Raw genomic sequence first — 22,463 nt, 5'->3', positions numbered from 1 at the left:
CAAAAAAAGAAACCAGTCAACCATGACTACATCCTTCATGGTCACATTCTCCAAACTGAAACAGCTACAAAATATTTAGGCATAACCATCCAATCTGATCTCAAATGGAATAAACACATAAATAATATAACAGCTAATGCAAATCGACAACTTAATTTCCTAAAACGTAACCTTAAAGTTTCATCCAAACAAATTAAAGAAAGGGCATACATGTCATTAGTTAGACCTAAGCTTGAGTACAGCTCTTGCGTCTGGGACCCTCACAACAAAAACCAAATCAATCAAATTGAGATGGTCCAACGAAGAGCTGCTCGCTATACATGTAATAGATATCACAATACCAGCTCAGTCTCAAATATGCTTGATCACTTACAGTGGCCTACATTAGAATTGAGACGTATACAAACAAGACTAGTGGTATTCTATAAGATCATACATCAACACATAGCAATCTACCCTAAAGATCTTCTCGTTAAATCAGACAGTAGAACAAGATATAAACATACCAACCACTTTAAACAAATTCAAACAAATAAAGATTCTTACAAGTTCTCATTTTATCCACATACAATAGTACAATGGAACCTACCTCCTACACCAGCAATCCTTTGTACAACAGTCGAAGGCTTCAAAGAGCAGATTTCTATATCTGCTCTTTCACAAATATTCTAAAAACTGCATAACATGTACATAGTTTTAACATGAAATATACATAGGATAACAATCCACAAAAAAATTTATTAAATCACTGTTATATTTTTACTTCATTTTCTATGCACCAATGCAATGTAACGTAAAATTACTGAAAATTTATTTCTTTTAAATTGTAAATAAGCCACGCATGCAACGGCACGTAATAGTCAAAGTTGTGACTGAGTGCGGAAATATGAAGATAGAGAGAGATAGATAGATACTCATTACTCAGTCGTCTGAAGTTGTTCGGCACAGTGACAAGAAAAGAAAAAGAAGTAAATGTCTGCAGTTTGATGATGTTACAACTTTATTCAGAAAAACTGGCGTTGTTTTACCAGTAGGAACACGTAAGTCAATTTATTTTTGTATAAGGATAGGGGGGGGGGGGGGTAGATGTACAAATGCAAAACATCCTGTAAAACTCAACTTTTAGAGCAAGGGAGGGTGCTACGCCTTTGTATCTTTTAAATGTTCTATCTTAGAAGTTCTTCCGTTTAATATAATTGTATTTAATTTGGCCATTGTGAGGAAAAAATTGACAACATTTCATGTCACATAGCAGATCTAACTAAGTAACTTCTGTTTTTAATATTACAGAGTTCTTTGAAAATTTACTTGAGCCCGGGACAATCATTTGATATTCTCAAAGGGTACAAGTTCTTGTTTTTAGAGACAGCTTTTTTTTTTCTTCTGCAGAGCAGTATGACTTTTTAGTTTTAGTATCACAATTATTTATTTTCTTTATTGTATAAGTTTAATTATATAGTTTCAAACTATTTATAGGCAGACATTCTTACAAAGTTGAGCCATTCATTTTCAAAATCCCCTTGAACCCTCCCCCTAACTCCCTAGAATATCAAAAGGTCACCATGTATCTCCTATAGTAAAACTGATAAACAATGTACACTATGACATGACTATCACTACTCTTAGGTTAGAGGTCAATGAGTACAGAAACCCAATAACACAAGACATAAAATTAGACAAAATTTGAGACAAAAATATATAGGATATATGTAATTTTTAAAAAGTTTATATTTGATTTCAGATCTATTTAAAAAAAGATAATCTATGAGTCAGATTTGTCATATTTGTATGAATATTTTTTCTTATGTTTTAAAGGATGTCCTTATGACAAATATTTTTGCTTCTCTTAATTTCAATCAGATGAATAATGATTTCTAATACACTTATTCAAATAGCTTGTTTTGTCATGCATGTTTAAGGCTAGTCCTGTCTTTACAAAAGAATAAAAATGAAAAACAAAGTAAAACACAAGAAATCTGTCTCTGCTTTTTCTGTCTGTCTGTCTGATTATTGTTTTCAAGTCTGTTATCTATATTTAGATTAAAGACACTTCAATACAATGTATAGATAATTTGAATGAGAGCCAAAATACAATTGAGACACAAGCAGATGTGATTGTAAGTACTACAAAACTTGTATAGTCTTTATGTAAATTTGATTTTATGCTTAATTATGCTAGAATAATTCAACATAGCTGTCTTTGAGGCATTTATTTCAACTTTAGGTATATGGCATATTAAATTAGCAGGTGGTCTGTTTAACATGTCTAATATTGGAATTTCATAATTTTGATAGCTGTAAAAACATTTGATTGGATCAAGATTTCATGTTTGAATGTTTATAGTATATAGATATGTTGATATTTTATTTTCACTATTGCAGTCCTCATGAACAGATTACCTCTAAAACAATCTTCTGGTCAACAACAAAATTATTTTTCACTTTGATTTTTTTTACAAATTTTACTTTACATGTTATAATTTTATAATAGAAAAACTAAGGATATGGGGTATCCATCCATGACACAAAATCAGTAGACACACATCAACAAATAAACACAAAGAAAAACTAAGGATATGGGGTATCCATCCATGACACAAAATCAGTAGACACACAACAACAGATAAACAGAAAGAAAAACTAAGGATATGGGGTACATGTATCCATCCATGACACAAAATCAGTAGACACACAACAACAAATAAACACAAAGAAAAACTAAGGATATGGGGTATCCATCCATGACACAAAATCAGTAGACACACAACAACAGATAAACAGAAAGAAAAACTAAGGATATGGGGTACATGTATCCATCCATGACACAAAATCAGTAGACACACAACAACAAATAAACACAAAGAAAAACTAAGGATATGGGGTATCCATCCATGACACAAAATCAGAAGACACACAACAACAGATAAACACAAAGAAAAACTAATGATATGGGGTATCCATCCATGACACAAAATCAGTACACACACCACAACAAATAAACACAAAAAGCAAAGGAACAGCACTTGCATTGTTGTTCTTCATCTAAAAGTCACAGTGAGGCCCATCAACAGAATGTGCATGTTCAAAAAATTTAATCCTCTGAGATTTACTCTCAACAAGTTGTTGCCATGTGGTGAATTTAAATTTTATATGATTTACTTACAGACACATGAGACATGTCAAATGGAGTTTGATGGAAGTAATATTTTCTCAGATTCAGAAACAATTGAACTGCAATCTACACAGGTATAACATTATATAGCTCTTTTATGATATCATTTATTGTTCACTCAAGCTGAATCATTGTAACCCCACTTTAAAAAAGTGGGGGTATACTGTTTTACCTCTGTCTGTCCATCCGTCAGTCCGTCCGTCTGTCCCAAGAATATTTTTCGTCGCATCTTTCTCAGGAATCACATTAGAAGGATTTATGAAATTTGGTTTCAGGGTTTATATAAGTCAGCTATACCTTGTGATGCGTTTCAGATTCATCACTCAACAACTTCCTGTTTACCGAACACTTACATCATTTTACACATGAGTAGCCAAGTAGTAAATTTTCGTCACATTTTTTATATCACCACTGAAAAAGTGGGGGAATACTATTTTATCTCTGTCTGTCCATCCGTCCCATAAATATTTTTCGTCTCATCTTTCTGAGGAACTTAGAGCAAAAAAATGTTCATCAAGTCAAAATCAATCTGCCATGAAATTTTCATACTTATCAGACAACCTGTTGTTAGGTTGCTGCCCCTAAATTGGAAATTTAAGAAAATTTTGCAGTGTTTGGTCATGTTGGTTATTTACTTGAATATTATTATAGGTAGAGATAAACATCATTAACTTGAATATTATTATAGGTAGAGATAAACAGCAAATTTGTTCAGCAAAGTAAGATCTACAAATACATTGTAGGTCAACATGACCAAAATTATTGTCAATTGATCCAATAAGGAGTAGCTCTTTAGAGTCATTTTTTCTCAAATTTTGGAAACCTTAACAAAAATCTTCTCTGAAACTACTCGGCCAAATTAAACCAAACTTGGCCTAAACATTCCTTAGGGTATCTGATTTTAAAAATGTATCCAATGAATCTGCCTCTCAACCAAGATGGCTTCCATGGCTAAAATTAGAACATAGGTGTTCACTATAAAAAAATTGTAAAAAAGAAATAAATTCAAATGGACACAACTTGAAAACTGATTTAAATGATAAAGGGTCTTCGGTAACTATTGTAAGACTGCAATGAGATGACCTGCTTTAATTGAACTACTGGACCAAATTAACCCAAACTTAGTCTCAATCTTTATTGGGGTATTTTATACTATTTATTATGATTTTAACTTATTTCACATGATTTCCAAATCCACAGTCGATACAGATGAGCGACACAGGCTCTTGAGAGTCTCTAGTTTATGTAAAATGAACATTTTGTGTTGCTCATATGCTCATCTTGTTTATGCATCGAAATAGCTGCTGAATGTTGGGCCTGAAATAAAATTCCTGTTTTCCCTGGATCCCTACACATAAAATAAGCACTACCCAAAAATTTGTATTGATGCTTTTCATTTTATCTTTTTATACGACCGCAAAATATAATTTAACAGATAAATCTGTTTTTTATTCTTGTAAATGACTGCAATTTAGTAGTTTGAAACCAAAAGCTTTCAATATGAATGTAAAATATCAATAACGTCTCAATTGTTCATGGTCACAAGATATTGATTATCAAAGAAAATTATCCAAATTAGCAATCAATATATTGTTATTTTTTTTTCAGGCCATTGGAAAGTCAATGAAGAATGTTAGATATAGAATAAAAGTGGTAGACAATATGACAGCAAAACCTAAAAATGTGGAACGCGTTATTCCATCAATATCAACATATTCAAACTTCACCTTTGAGAGAAATGGAATCAGAGTATGGAAGGCATACAATATTGGCCAAGGTAGGTATTATAAAATTTTGACCATTTTCGTGAATGCAGAGGTTGCTGAAGATTATAGTTCTATAATGCTCTGCAGTTCAGTTTATAGTTTCTCAGAAACAAATTTTAAATTATGTATAAGTCTAAATCTTTCATAGAACTAAATTTCCACCAGTTGCTCTACATCAAAATTACACGTGTTGAAGAATTATCAATCATGTCTCTGTCCAAAATATGTGAATTCAAAACTTACTCACAAATAATGACCAGCAGTTTCATCATAAACTATAGAACAAAATTGGGCAACAAGCTAACATTAATATACAGTTTTTTAAAAGTCTCAAAAGAACTTCTTGTATATTGTATGATTCAAACAGGTTTTTAAAGAAATTTATTGGTGTATATACTAGATCAAATCACCACTTAGCACATAAAAGTCTGAATATGTGAGTGAATTGGTCAAGTTTATATACAAATAAATTGATATAAAAACCTGTTTGATTATTATAATTATTCAAAATTGAGACAAGAAATTCATTTTATAACATCTTTTACATGTTAAATGTGTATTTGTTTCACTGAATTAACCTAACATATAAATGAATATGGCATATGAACATATTTAGTAACTTTGTCAACTTGAACAACATTTATCGAAACAATAAATTTTGAAAAATGCTATCTGAAGCCTTCTTTAACCAATTTATAATATGAACGCATTCATCATCACAAATCATACACTAGTTATTACAAAACATTCATAATCATACAAAATATTCAACTTTATCAATATTGAGTTAAATCAATTTCTAAGATCATGTTTCAAGTATTTCATAACTATATATATATATATATATATATAACACATGTAAAAGTAAGTGTGGCACTAATGAGTTGTGCAATTTATGCTGAAACATAATAATAAATCTTTTTGATACATTGACATTTTTTTTTCTTTCTAGGATGTCTTATTTCAAACATATCCACAGTGGAGTCAATTAAACTCCAAGTGATTGAAGATTCGGATCACATAAACTTCCATGAACTGAAACAGAAGATAAATGTACCTGAAACAGATTCTGAAGATGTGGTGATTTGCTCAACTGAGGGTTGCACAAAAACGTTTGCAAGCAATGAAGAACTAACAAATCACTTGTATTCTGAAAAATGTACACTTGTATTTGATCAAAAATCCAGTTGCAGCTCTGATATTTCCAAAGTTAAATACCTTGAAAAGGTTGCTGAATCAAGTGTAAATAAACAACTAATGATCATGCCATCTGCAACCAAACTATCAACATCTGATTCTGAATTGGACATGGGTTGGGCGTTGAAAGATGAGAGAAAAAACAAGAGGTTTAACAAAAATCAAACTGATTATCTAAATGAAAAATTTAATAAAGGACAAAAAAGTGGTAGAAAAGAAGACCAATACAGTGTGTCAGAAGCAATGTTGATCGAAAAAAATGAAGATGGCACTAGGCGTTTCCTCTATAGTGAAATACTCTCTGTTCAACAAATTACAAGTAATTTTCCCGTTTATGTAGAAAGTTGAAGCTTGACGAATCCAGTTCTGATGCAGTCAGGGAGGAAACCATCAACAATTTGACTCGGCAACTCAATTCAGACAATTTTATTGTGTTATATATTATAATTATATTAGTTCATACTAGTCATCACTTATTATTCCTTGTCTGTCCTTCCATTATCCGTTCGTTAACATTTCATATTTTTATCTTCTATGTGATAGCCTCTAAACATAATTAAACAGAGCTTTTTTTATCCTGTAAAGAACCTCTGTAGGAATTGAAACCAAACTTAGTGTATATGTTCCTATCTAGGTCTTGATCAATATATATATAATAATTATTAATTTGATGACGATCAGAAATCCAAAATGGCTACCAAATAATCTAACTCTATGAATTTTTCATTATCAAATAATCAATCAATCTAAAGGGGTAGTTTATGCAGAATTCGTGTTAACAACTGAGTTATATGATGCAACAGTGATAATAGGTCCTTGGCCAGTAGGTCACATAATATAGTGTGAAGCTGTAAAAGTAGGGGGTGTCTGGGTCTAAATGTTCCATATTAACAATTTAGGCTGATATTGTACATAAAATTCTTGCCCCTTATGAATTAAAAAAAATTGGGAAAAGGGGGAATGGAGGGGGGGGGGGGGGTGATGTTGAGATTTTTTTGGTTTACATGTATTATTTTAATTCATGCATACTTACAATAATTTTGCATAGTCATGTTGTTTTTAATACTCTTATGCAAAACGATGTATGCACTCTATTCTTTTGGTGCTACTAATATGCTATGTATAGACAAAATTGTGTTGCCATGGCAACCATATTAAATGATAAAACTGAAAAAGTATTGTCTATTTCTCTCAAAAGGCTGTTCATAAGTTTTCTTTTGTCTCAATATCTCTTATGCAGTCTGGTTATATACCGGTTACCGGTTATGTATCACTGCATTTATGTAGATTTTGTTAAATATCAGGGTTAAGAGCAATTTTCAAATTAAAAAAAAACATTAACACAAAATATCACCTCTCTAATTTTTTAATATTGTTATGATTACTAATGGAACTTCATTGTAAAATAGTTTCAATAAGGTCTGTTGTCCAGTTTTTTTTTTTGTTAGATTCTTAAAAAAGGCTGAAAAATCACTTTTTTTAACTTTATGACAAGAGTGCCAAATGACAACTTTATATGCATGCCACTGCATGTTTAGAAATTAGTTTTAATCTTCAAAACTTTAGTTATATAAAGTTAAATTATGATGGATTTGAATAGAATATGCTACATTATTGCAAATTCAGTGTATTTTGCAATATGAAGTGCTGAAAATCTAAAAAAAATCACGTTTTTCCCATGATAAATGGCTAAAAATGAGGGTACTCAGTTTCCATGGCAACCAGATTTTTTTTTCGACTTTTGACATTTTTTCCACAATAAGACATCTTAAAGGAGTCTGGATACAAAATTTCATTAAAATCTGTGACTATGCGTTTCTAGATTTTTCCAATTACTTTTGATATTTATGGAGAATGACTCTTAAAATACAAAACAGTATTTTAAGATTTTTGTATCGCATGACATCCAAAAGCAGCGAGACCAAATGTGTCGACATGCTAAACTTTTCTTGCTATGCTAATGCACACTCAGTCAAGATGTCACAATTATCGGAAATAGAACACAATCATTAAAATCGCATATTAGAGGACTACATTGGTACATTTTATCTGAGGATCTTATGCCGCGAAAACATATTGAATTGCGACACTGACACATCGTATTGGTCAACCAATTCGTGATGGTGACCATAAAACTTATATAGTATAAAAAAGAAGATGTGGTATGATTGCCAATGAGACAACTCTCCACAAGAGACCAAATGACACAGAAAACTACAACTATAGGTCACCGTACGGCCTTCAACAATGAACAAAGCCCATACCACACAGTCAGCTATAAAAGGCCCCGAAATGACGATGTAAAACAATTCAAACGAGAAAACTAACGACCTAATTTATGTACAAAAAATGAACGAAAAACAAATATGTAACACATAAACAAACGACAACCACTGAATTGCAGGCTCCTGACTTGGGACAGGCACATACATACAGAATGTGGCGAGGTAAAACATGTTAGCGGGATCCCAACCCTCCCCTTAACCTGGGACAGTGGTGTAACAGTACAACTTAAGAACGAACTTTAAAAATCAGCTGAAAGAGGCTTAACTCATCAGATGGATAAAAATACAAATACTACAAATACAAGTAGACGTGGCCGGGTACTTGTACATCCAAACAACAAAAAGACACTAAGTACAGATCTGAGAGTACTCGCAGTTACTGACAGCTAGTTCAAAGCCAATAACAACTAATAAAAAAAAATCATGCATCTAAGACTAAATTATCAATCCGTACACATCCAACATCCAACGGATTTAGTGTAAAGACGTCATAAACAGTCTGAGAAAAACACGACCTTGTGCAATGCTAAGATACAGGTATCGACAGATTGTAGATCCATGAATGTGTATATGTTACAGTATATAACAATAATATTTAGTTTGCTATTAATTTACTGATAACAAAATCAATATTAGTACCAATAAAAACAAGATTTAATGATCTAATTACAGTGTTGAATTGGTAACCTTTTAGAATAAGTTTATTTAAAGGATCGATAAGTTTACCAGGATCGTTTCTAAATTTCCGAGCACGGTTAACAATATTGCCGTAAAAAATGAGGATGTGCAATCCCGTTTGAAATAAGTTTTCTACAGGTACAACCAAACTTCAAAACCAAATCTTTATATCTGTGGAAAAAGTTAGTAAATGTTGTAACGAAATTCCTGGCTTAATAATTTACCAGTAATACATAGATTACATTCGTTAAAATCAAAAACGTCACAACAGACACGGTCTGTAAGATACCCTCTAATGCATGTTTTTTCTTTGTTTATTTCTTTAAGTCAAACTTTAAAGAAATCTTTTAAAAAACAAACAAAAAACAAGTTTAAACTGAAATTGAGATTTTTTTTAAGGGTTCTATGTAAAATGTGACTCGTTTTTCGCCGGTTTGATATCCTAAATACGTATTCCTGCATATTTCTCTTTGAGGTTTCTGTTCATGCTACGAGTGCACAAATATATGCTTGGATACCGATTCTTTGTGAAATCTATGCACTGAATACTTCTTAGTCGACCGTAGAAAAATGCCCACAGTGTAAGCGGCAATTAAAAACAATTTTCATGCCATTTACAGACAACACGCGGAGCCTCGGGAACAAATTTACAGATACCGGCATTGCATACATACGGAGGTTTTTGTGGACAGTAGCAATCATATTAGATTCACACGCAGTAGTTTCAAGCAGGATAATGCTCAACAGTTTAATTTACTGCCTTGAATTGGCCAGGTATGGAATTAGATTTGAGTTCCCCAGAATTTTGTCATTTGTAATAAAATATACCGCATGTCGTTCTCCTCTCGTTACCCTATATAGGCGCCATAATTATGGAGATACCTATAGACCAAGAGCAGAAAGAATATAGTGTAAAAAGAACTTGCGATTATCGTTCGGGTGTCGGGTATATGTAGAACACGCTTTTATGCACGTAAAAATTTCAAAGTCAGTGAACGCCTATGGAGACATGCGAAAACAATCAATCAGACTGTAGAGCTTTGTGCAGGTTTAGTAAAGATTGTTTGCTTGTTTTTTTTTTTGTTGTTGTTGGAACTTCCCTTTTTTGACGATCAATGCTTTTGAATGGGGACATAATGGTTGGAACCGCCACCCCCCCCCCCCCCCCCCCCTTTTAAAATGGCTGGATCCGCCCCTGCAAGAAGTGTGTAAGATACCTGGTTAACATCACGCAAATTGCATTTTACCTGTTGAAATCGATAACTAATGTTTTGACACAGTCCCCACTTTGTCAATCTCAGCGTCGAGTGTATACCTTTTCGTCTAATATAATGCTTCTGTAATTACTGAAAAGTATAAACCAATTATATCAAATTTTATAATCAAACATAACGACAGTACATTGGAGTGATTGCCATCATAAGAGGAAAAACACATATGCAAAGAGTTGGAAATATATATGTTTAGGGTCTGTGATCCAGCGGCAAATAATAGGACGATATCATCTTATTGTGATATGAAATGTATATTAAAATAGAAAATAAGTGTTGAATTATTAATTCTCTAATGGTTGTGGCCTGTTATCTATTTCTTTCATGAAGAGAAATTTCTCGTATCACACTGCACGGAGTGTGATACGAAAACTGCGTTAAATTGTGTGGATTATTCACCATCATGAGACGATATTACGACATTTGAAGAATTATGTGCATAAGACTAGATCAATGACTCGCGAAATTTTGCATTTAACACAAGGATAGCGTTGACCATAACAGAAAGAGGTTTTACAACTCGTGAGAATCGGATATCAAGCGATAACCAATTCTCACTCGTTATGAAACCTATAATTTGCAGCCTATAAAAAGACATTTATATCCACAAATTAATAATAATAATAATAAAGAAAGAACAGATGATATACACATGCAGGTAAAAATACTTCGTTTTGTACTTGCATTTCTATGAAAAGGTATCTATCTAAGCAAAAGTAGGCCACCTTGGCCATTTTTGTCGAGCCTTTGACTTTTGTCGAAAAAGCGAGACATAGCGATCCTACATTCCGTCGTCGTCGTCGTCATCGGCGGCGGCGACGGCGGCGGCGACGGCGGCGGCGTCCACAAATATTCACTCTGTGGTTAAAGTTTGTTGAAATTTTAATTACTTTCTTAAACTATCCTGGATTTTTACCAAACTTGGACAGATCATAAGATAGTATCCAGAAGTAAATTTTGTAAAACAAATATCCTGTTTTTCCGTATTTTACTTATAAATCAGTGGACTTAGTTTTTCTGCCAGGAAACATTACATTCCCTTCGTGGTTACAGCTCTTCTATGAAAGCATGCAAAGCAAACCTTTGGTCAACTTGCTTGCTATGTTTGCTTGGATGTTTGCAAACAATAGGTAGGCGGAGTTTCAGTCTGTTTTATATATACTGGGATTTGATTGGACAATAAAAATTGACATGCAATGAAGTTAATGTTTATTATCCAATCAAATTCTATGATATAGAAAACAGACTGAAACAGACTACCTACCTTTTGTTTACAAACATCCAAACAAACATAGCAAGCAAGTTGATCAAAGGTTTGCTTTGCATGCTTTTATAGAAGAGCTGTAAAGTTTTTAAAATTTTAATAACTTTCTTAAACTATCCTGGATTTCTACCAAACTTGGACAGAAGCTTGTTTATAATCATAAGATAGTATCCAGAATTAAATTTTGTAAAAAAAAAAACATCCTGTTTTTCCGTATTTTACTTATAAATGGACTTAGTTTTTTTCTGCTAGGAAACATTGCATTCAATCTGTGGTTAAAGTTGTTAAAATTTTAATAACTTTCTTAAACTATCCTGGATTTGTACCAGACTTGGTCAGAAGCCTGTTTATGATCAAAAGCTAGTATCTAGGAAAATTTTGTTAAAATTTTGTACCTGTTTATCCGTATTTTACTTATAAATGGACTTAGTTTTTCTTCCAGTTAACATTACATACAGTCTGCAGTTAAAGATTTAAACATTTATTAGATTCATAAACTATCCTGGATTTTTACCAAACCTGGACAGAAGCTTCTTACAATCAAAAGATAGTATTGAAAGGAATATTGTTATTATTTTTTTTCCTCATTTTTGTTGAGCCTTCGATTAACAGCAAAAGTAGGCAAGACACTGGGTTCCGCGGAACCCTTACGAATTTTTATATGCCTCACTTACTTTGGTCATATCAGAGATACTATCTTATACATGTATTCTATCACATAAAATAAATTTCTATACTTTCTCCACTCTTTAGATACAAATCAAATTAAAGGTAAATATTTGTTTAGTGTTTGCACGAAGTTCTTTAATTTGGAGATGTGAAAGGAATTGTACAAAATTGTATTCATCAGATGAAGATATGAAATTTTATGTATGTCTTGAAGACATGGACAACACAGTGCAGAAAAATCACATATCAATAGGTCATGGTGGTAGGGACAAAATGGGTAAGGAGGCAAAAAGAAAGTATGCAAATGTTTCATACTAATATTGTTACTATACTATATATAAAAATATTAATTTTCGCGAACCATGTAGGTCACGAAAATTCCATTTTTTGCCATCAGTAAGGAGAGTTGTACAAATAATGTGAATACACAGAACCCCGATCCAATTCATCTTTTGCTAAAAATATTTATCATTTTCTGTTTTGTATCTCCTAACATCATTCCATTTTTCTCTAATTTCGATTAAAATATGCCAAAACATGCAGTAAAAATAGATGTATGCCCCAAATAAACATTCCCCGATTGGTTGAACTACTATTGCGTCGATGTAAAGCAACGCAAGCCTCGATTTAAAGCAACGCAAGCCTCGATGTAAAGCACACGCTTCCCAAGAGTAAGGAGAGTTGTACAAATAATGTGAATACACAGACCCCCGATCCAATTTATCTTTTGGTAAAAGTGTTCATCATTTTCTGTTTTGTATCTACCAACAACATTCCATTTTTCTATAATCCCGATTTAAACATGTCAAAACCTGCAGTAAAAATAGATGTATGCCCTAAGTAAACATTCCTCGATTGGTTGAAAAGCTGTGGCCTCGATGTAAAGCAACGTAAGCACATGCAAAAATTTCCGTTGATATGTTGAACTTCGACCCCGAGATTCAGCCGATTCATAAAGAGATTTTCTTGCGCTCATATGTAATTCTAAGTGAAGTATCCTGTTTATTGAAAAGATATATTTCAAAATCATTGATCTATTTATACAAAGAGAAAAAACAAATTATTTCTAATATCAAGTTTAAACTTGTAACCAGGGATTTTACAAAATCCCTATTGATATTTGCAGTGATTTTATAAAATCTCTAATAATTTCAGGGATTTTACAAATTCACTGAATCATAAATATGTCTTGTCGTTAGAAAGTTATATATTAGAACTTTTATTACACTTAACAATTAATTGTTTGCAAAAACTTGACAAGTAAGAAAATGGCTACTCCTAGCTGATGAAAGCTGTCCCGATTTGTCGTATGAACTGAACGCTCACTCGGTGTGCCATAAACACTGAATTCAAAATAAGTTGGTTGTTATGTATTACTAGCATATGAATTATCGGTATATATCAAGCAACTTCTAGTGCTGTATGAAGAACTTTATTACGCCTTATCATAATTAAGCTTGTTGCTATTTACCGTTCTGTTTTGCTTTGCTTCAAATGTAGTTTCGGTTTTTTTACCTTTGTACATCTTTTCAGATAGAAAGCACCTGACATTTATTATCTTTATACCTTTTTACCATACTGAAAAAGTTTTCCGAACTTCAATCGGTGGTTAGGTTTAGCTTCATTATATATAAAAGTTCTTCACACTTATCTTTCTGAAATCGAAAACTTGAAATAATTATTCTTTTGTTCATGACTGAAACAGTCTTTGATGTCAATTTTTTTTATATGTTTGACTCCATGTAGTGAATTTGATAATTTGTTGTCGTTAAGATGCAAACCGATGTTTAATTCGAATTTTTCTTGGACTTCAGTATATTGTGTGTTGGAACCAACATTTTTATTTTTATATATTTCAAATTACAACAAAAGGTAAAAAAATATTACAATACACGGGAAAGTCATTTCACATTGAGTATTGGTTTTGCGCATTGTTGAAGGCCGAACGATGACCTATAGCTGTTAACTTCTATGTCATTTGGTCTCTGGTGGAGAGTTGTCTCATTGGGAATCTAACGTATTTTTTAAAATTTTTTATATTAAGTTGTTAACTGAAAAAAGTAAGTAAACATTATGGTGTTGATTTCTTAAACTAATTTAAAAGGTAAGTACATAAATGTTCACCACTTGGATTGATTAATTGGTGTTTAACGCCACACTCTGCACTATTGTGCTATTTCGTTGGAGTCAGTTTTCATTGAGGGAGGAAGCCCCGACCTTCGGTGGGAAAACTGACAATTCTAATCAGAAAAGATTGGAGTCAAGCGCACCTGCCTCGTGCGGGATTCGAACTTACAACCTCAGTGTTGACAGGCTACTGATACATTAACAGTAGATCGACTACTTAAACCACTTGGCTACCGATGCCCCTTCCGTCACTCGGATGACTGAATATATTGGTTTATTTTCCGTTATTATTCGCGTTTAAATATCATTCCCGGGTAGGATAGTTTTGTTAAGAAGGAAATGCGACGTTCAAAAATACAAAAAATGGCAAATGTGACAATAGTAAAATATTGTAGCACGGCAATTAAGCAAACTTTTAAGGAACTAAGCAGGTATTTTCGTTTATGTGAACTTGCTTATTTAATAACAAGTTATTTTACTGTTTTTAAGTCAATATAGAGTATTCAGTATTTATAGACGGGTGTTAAGCAATACTTTGTCCCGAGCATAAACAAAGATGTGAATTACATTAAAAAATATATTTTTTTAAAGACTAGCCATCAACACCAGATTCCACAAATGACAGCTATATCTATAATATATGTAAAACAAAACACAAGGAAAAGCAATATATTAAATACACAATTCTGTATCAAGAATGCTCGCAGTGCTTAAAATATGTTCAAAGGACTCAACTTGCTGATATGAACTTATCCCGTCCTACTTTAAAATTTTGGTAGCTGTAAATCATGTAAAGGTAGATTTTATAAATCAACGCCATAACAGTTCAAATCTTGTGCAAAGCTCAAAATCAATTTGTACTGCAGTATAGTCTTGCTTCAGACTATAGATAAGTGATTTATTGTTTATCCCCAAATGTCTTGTGTAATGGGGTAACATCAACATTGACGACAATTCCCAATTTGGTTACATTATGACTAATATTACCGTGAAAAGCTGGTTTGAGTATTTCTTGTTATCAAACTGATTCCTAATATATTTTGATGATAACATTTATTAGAAGTTTAGACAAATTTCTGATTTCTATGACTTTATCGTATTTTTAGTAAGAAAAATATCAATTGAAATTTGAGTCATGATTGCTATATATGATTCACATATTGACCAGTAGAGTAATATACACTCAATAAAATGGAAAAGTCCTCCCGTGTGTCGTTAATTTGGTATGACGATTACCCCGCTAAATTCTACTATCAACGTCTTAAAAAGAACAACGGTAACTTTCAACGTTGGATTTAGGAATAGTGAGTTTAGCGGGATAATCTATTTGTATATTAAGTAAAAAATCAGAAATAGAAGACGAATAATCGCTGATTAGATCAAGAAATGAAAAGACTATCTCTTAATTGCTGCAGTAATTAAAAGAGGATAACTTAACATCTTAGTTGTAATCTTGACTCCTTTTTATGGTATTTCACATCACCTATACATTTCGATCTTACAGTGTGAATTTTATGAAGTCTAATCTAAATTCAGTTTTAAATAGGGAAAAAAACACTTGTATCGATTTGTTTCTAATGAGTTTTCAGAAGAAATCGTTAAAATAAAATATTTTGCATTGACAGTCATTATAAGGTGAACCAGACTTTTACTCACCCTTTAAATTTTATCGTTTTTATAATACAAAGTTTTCAATTGAGATTCTGTAGATAAGAAATAAGAGGCTCCTCAGAGCCTGAATAGCTCAAGTGGTAAATATGTGGCTTTTTTTTAAATTTATGTAAAATTGAGAATGGAAATGGGGAATGTGTCAAAGAGACAACAACCCGACCATAGAGCAGACAACAACCGAAGGACTCCAATGGGTCTTCAATGCAGCGAGAAACTCCCGCACCTGGAGGCGTCCTTCAGCTGGCCCCTAAACAAATATGTATACTAGTTCAGAGATAATGGACGTCATACTAAATTCAAAATTATGTTACACAAGAAATTAAAATTAAAAATGTGTACCTTTATTGCAATAATTTGTTTTTTCTGATTTGTAAATCTTATTTAGGAAGATTCAAACTCAGAAGTCGAAAACAAACTAGTAATGCTATGGCAAAAAAAAACGAAAAAAGACGAAAAACAAACAACAGAACACAAAACATTTAAATCAAGAGACTGAGCAACACGAATCATACCCCTAATTAGAAAAATAACAAAATAAAATCGTCATTTAAGGGCAATACATAATGACATATTAAAATGTCTGACGAAATCGGCCATATTGACTAACTTGTAAAACTTATTTTGCTGATGGTTTTTTTGCTTCCCTCTATCTACTGTAATGTTTGACAAAATTACGAAAAAAAGTTACAGTGCAATAAATCCTCTTAAGGGTCAGTTGACAATTTCGAACACGTAGACTTATTTGTAGATCTGATTGTGCTAACCATCTTTGCTATTCACAAACTTCTCTATCTATTATTATATAGAGTGACTGTCAAATCGGCCACAAACATCTCTCAAGGGCAATTGATCATATAAAAAAGAGAGGCGAAGGATACTAAAGGGACATTCAAACTCATAAGTCGTAAATAAATTGACAACGCCATGGATAAAAAAGAAAAAGACAAACAGACAAACAACAGTACACAAAACAACATGGAAAACCAAAGACTGAGCAACACGAACCCGACCGAAACCTGGGGTGATCTCAGATGCTCCGGAAGGATGAGCAGATCCTACTCCACATGTGGCATCCGTCGTGATATGTCTAATTCGTCGGATCAAATTCGGGAGAAAGGGGACGAGATTGTTGTTACGACAATTGGAACATATCCGTCGTTATCTGTGAAACAGATATTCCATAACGGTAAATAAACTCGTGATGGCGTCCATATAATTTACAAAGGGATGATATCAACTACAATACTTTGAACTCTTGATTTAATAGCTTCCTTGTGAGCAGCAACCCCCTATCAAGGAAATCCTGAAAGGAAACACAAGTCCTGGGATATCGTATCAACTGGGAGATATCTACTCCGTATGCAGTCGCTGCTGGAATGTTGCTGCATAGAAATGGAAACTTCACAATTGGGAAGCTGAAATCATCTCTTTTGTCGTAAAGTTTTGTTTTCAACCGACCGTCACAAGGGGTCAATTAACCATTCAGATATTGGTTTTTTTTGTAGATCTAATTTTACTGAACATTTTTGCTATAGTAGATCATTTTTTTTATTTATTCAAGTTTCCGCATAAATCGGTTAGATCGTCTTTGAAGGAAATATCTCCTATAAGACATCAGTTGGTTAATGGTCTTTCCGTTTTGAATTTTCCTTGGAGTTCGGTATTTTTGTTATTTTACTTTTTGGCGATTTTGACATTGTTTTGACTTATTTGTAGATCTTATTGTTCTGGTCATTTTTACCTTTTTAAGTTTCTCTATTTATAATAGTTTTCAAAATAACCAACGATTGTGAAAATTGCTAAAATAAGGTTTCAGTGGCAATTACTCCTAATTTGATTGTCTGATTTTTCTGAAAATGTTATGGTAGATAGAACTTGTTTTCCGATGTCTACCCGCTCTAGTTTATGAGATATATGCAACAAACTGCAATTTGTAGCTTTGTTTATTTTTAGCAACGGCGGTCATGTTTATTGATGGACCAACTCCCCGGATACATTTTCTAAACAACATGTCTGGTACCTTTGATAACTATATATTCGTAATGAACGATATGTAAACTTTGTTACTGAAGTGTAGATTTTTATTGGAAAAGTATACGACGACGACGGATTTGAAGTGATGGTTTACCACATGATCTCGCTTCATTTTTTTAAAATGCAACAGTAAATCAAAACTCGATAACCTTCGAAATCCACAGCAATGTAAAAGTGAGGCAAAAGATACCAAAGTTTTTCAAACTCTAAAGACGAAAACTAATTGTCAATGCCATGGCAAAAAAAAACGAACAAAAGACAAACAACGGTATAAACACAACATAGAAAACTAAGGACTGAACAATATGAACCCCACCAAAAAACCGAGGTGATCTCGGGTGCTCTGGAAGGGTACATAGATCTTGCTCCACATGCGACACTCGTCGTGTTACTCCTGTAAAATACGTTGATAAGCTTATCAAGTGATTCTGCATCACACAAAAGCGGATTGGTGCGTAATTTTATTATTATCTAGCCCCATGACATCACCAATTGAAAAACCGTTGGTCAAGTAAATGTTCTACTGAAACTTGACCGAATGTGAAAATTACAAATAAAAACACTTTTATCATGACAAAGGATAGACGACACTGTTGCCATTATAAACAACAAAGAGATAGAAAAATTTTAAACCATAAATAACAACACTTAAACATGTTAAAATTAAGGCAAGGGCAACACGAACCCCTTTTAAACAAAACTAGGAGTGATCACAGGAGTTTCGGAAGGGTAAACAGATCTTGTTCCATATGCGAAGTAATTACCATAAGAACGGAATATATTAATCATATGAAATATTAGTTAACATTGAGTCAATACAAACTGTTTGAGACTTGAAATAGTTTTCAAGAAATGTTCATGTTAACCATTTTAATATATCTTAACTAATCAGATTACGAGTACATTGATTTCGAAAAGGTCTGCTTGATGAACACGAAAGATTTTCAATGGAAACTTCTTCGAAGCTTCTTTATGTATAAAACACTCGAAGAACGCATTTAATACAGATTTATATGAGAAGAGGCAAGAAACTAACAGACATGTAAGACAAATAGATAATCACTGATAACATAAAAACAAATGGAAAGATCACTTCTTTTAACAGTTACAGTAATAAAGAGGGCAATTTAATGTCAAAAACACCTATCATGTAATGTGGACGCGCATTCTTGTGGCATTTCACATGACCCCTATATTTCGTTCTTTTCTTTTTAAAGTCAAATCCAAATACATCATGGAAATGTGAAAAAAGTAAACCATGAATCAAATACTCTGCTTTATCTTTATGTAATGGCGGATTAAACTCAATCACGTTTAGTATAACAGATTAATTATAAAACTTATACTTTAGGCTGGTTTGAGTTACACGTTATCTACTAAGGTAGGATAAAATACGACAATATATAACTACATGTACTCACTTAATATACTTTTTTTTTAACATTTAACCGCTCAATTTAGATGTTGTAACCTTAAAAATCATCAGTATCCATTTTAAGAACAGAAAATATTAGCATGTGACGTGCAAAGCAAGTATGAGTTAATATGGGGACGACGAAGACGACTGTATTCCAAATTAATGGACCACAAGGGATACCATAAAATGAACAATAAAACGATAAAACAAGAAGAAACGTACCACGCAGTGAGAATTTGAAGAAGCTTTAGTGATAAAGTTCGCATACCTTATAATTTTGTTTGTCAAGAATTTAGACAGTAATATAATCTTACACGTGTACTTTTGGAAACTATGACCATGACATCGGACTATGTGACTTAAAATCATTATCTCAGTATATGTGACCATATGTCTAATTAAGGTTGCAATAACAAATTAGGTAGCTGATTTAGCATCCAGAAACAACTTTTCTGTAAAAATTGCAGTTTATTTGTAATAGCTGTGACATTGACTCTAAAAATGAAGACCTCGGAAACTTCTTTTCTATACTAATTGTGATGATGAGTACAATTAAGGAGGACGAGGTTCACTTTAAGAGCAGTATTTTACAATAGAAATCAGGTAGTAAATCAAAGTACATACACAATGGAGACGTAAAAAACTCTTAATGTGGAGCATGAGATATAAAATGAAATATAGTTTGACGTATACCTTAAACAGTCAGATAATATTGATATATTCATTGATGCTTATAAGATCCCCGCGTGCTTTTTAAGTAGTATTTTGATGGTAAATGTTCACAATATAAACTCATAATTAAATATAGCCGACGAAATCGAGAGGGCGATCAGTAGGAAATTATTCCCCTCCCTATTTACATAAACACACACAGTTGTAGGATAGGCGAAATATATAGTTGTCCCCGTTTCATCCAATATAAATAAAAGAGCTTAAAAATTAGCTAAACTACATTGTAAACAGCATTTACAATTTGATAAATGATTATAAAATTGAATAGTGAAGGTGTTCGCACTTGTTTTTTCTTGTGGGTGCAATCTTCTTATGTTATTAAAAAAAAATGGCTTTGACACTTTTGAGTTCGACTGATATAAAAATCATGTGAAACGAGTTTCTTTTAATTTAAATGTTATCGGAATTATTGAACCAATGCATGCATATATACTAAACTAAAGTCCTATATGCAAGTGTTTTTTAAATATCAGTAACGTATCATCGACAGATAATATTTTATTCAGTGAATGTTGATCGCAAGCTAATTAACTTTCGATTGTGTTGTCGAAGTTTACCGGATCGTGACATTGCTAAACAATCAACACAGAGCACGGAGAGTACCACACAAATAAATGGATTGATAGAGCGATAATTTTTTTTAAATTTTTTCCTTTAGTTATAAAATAATTTGTTGTATTAGATTTTCTTTAAGAATCAGTTATTACTATTTACATTCCAGTTCACATTCTTTCATCACGGTTTCCCCTCGCACTTTCGCTGTGCGGTGGCCGAAGTTCTAACGAGAGGTCTTGAAGTTAAGGTCACTGCATACGAGAAAGTACAAGTATCGGCGAATTAGTGGACAGGAAGACAATAATTCAATAGCAGTACATTTATGAAGATTTTGATAATATAAAGGATTTTGTTTTACAAGAAAGTTCACATACACTTGTTTTATAGTAAAACTTAGTCATTCCAGCTAAGTATATGAAACATTTTTAAATTTCAAACAAGTTTCATATGACTTTGAATAAAGGCAACAGTAGTATACCGCTGTTCAATAGTCATAAATCGATTAAACGAAAACAAATCCGAGGGTCACAAACCAAAACCGAGGGATACACATCAACTGTAAGAGGAAAACACCGGAACAACAGAAACACTGAACTGCAACAAAAACAAACGCCAACATACATAGAGACGGACTATTTGATGATAACTGCCATATTCCTGACTGGGAACAGGATATTTTAAGAAAAAATGGTGGGTTCAACCTGGTTTTATAGCTAGCCAAACCTCTCGCTTATATGGCAATGTTAACAATACCGCTAAAATGACAACATAACGTGACAGGAATACAGTACAAATAAATGCAAGAACAATCAGGACAGAGAAGTACATAAATGAATAATATAATAGTACCTTACAACATGTAAACCACAAATAACAAGGGACACCTCCCTTAAACGACTATTCATTCTTATTTGGTATTTATAAATATTGGATGTTCCTCTGTATTATTAATAGTCAGAGTAGAAATACGTAAGAAGATCTTTATAATTTTGAAATGTGTAACCTTAAACCAATTTAGATCAAATGGCATGTATTTTTGTAATGCTTCGAGCACCCCTAATATATAACACTAACACACTCTTAAAAGCACGTGAAATTATGAATAGTAAAGATAAACTGTTTAACTGATTCTGTCCTGGGGATAATTTGAAGACAGTAATTGTAATTCTATATGAAGCGAACGAAGGAATAACGTGATGCTTTCCCATTGTCAAGACGAAAAATATCTAGATTGTTGACATTTTATGGGAGGATTTGTTTTCGGATTGACTTTTTATTTACATCTGTAGCTATGCATACTTGTAAATTCATCTCCGTGGCTGTGCCGCTCTAAAACTTGTTTCTTATCAACTTCACAAATAATACATGATGGTCTTGAAGTATAGATTCAAGGTACTGACGTTATTTATCATCTTAATTATGTTTTATAGTGTTCTTTTATTTGTCTTTGTAAATTATTAACCTTTACTGTTTAGTCCATTTTTGGTAATATCATTTTGGCATGGCTCGGTACTTATGCATCCCGCCTATGTTTTGTTGTGCTTTGGTCATTTTTTGTATTCTTGTCTCTCATTTTTGCTTATGTGCTTTGTCTATTTGCCATTTTGTTTTTCTTTGTTGACATA

At 32.6% G+C, this 22,463-nt stretch overlaps 1 protein-coding gene across 1 annotated transcript; it reads left to right on the top strand.

Annotated features, from left to right (window-relative positions):
* The first annotated feature begins 2,045 nt into the window (after positions 1 to 2,045).
* Positions 2,046 to 7,086, top strand: LOC127720175 (uncharacterized). Its single transcript, XM_052226640.1, has 4 exons — positions 2,046 to 2,117; positions 3,166 to 3,246; positions 4,781 to 4,949; positions 5,891 to 7,086. Exons 2-4 carry the CDS (start codon positions 3,184 to 3,186, stop codon positions 6,481 to 6,483), a joined length of 825 nt encoding a protein of 274 aa, XP_052082600.1. The 5' UTR covers positions 2,046 to 2,117; positions 3,166 to 3,183; the 3' UTR covers positions 6,484 to 7,086.
* Positions 7,087 to 22,463: the final 15,377 nt, after the last annotated feature.

The sequence above is a fragment of the Mytilus californianus genome, unplaced genomic scaffold (assembly GCF_021869535.1).
Source record: "Mytilus californianus isolate M0D057914Y unplaced genomic scaffold, xbMytCali1.0.p SCAF_11, whole genome shotgun sequence".
NCBI classification, from domain to species: Eukaryota; Metazoa; Mollusca; class Bivalvia; order Mytilida; family Mytilidae; genus Mytilus; species Mytilus californianus.
The sequence above is the reverse complement of the archived record's forward strand: the minus strand, read 5'-3'. Positions and strand labels throughout refer to the sequence as shown.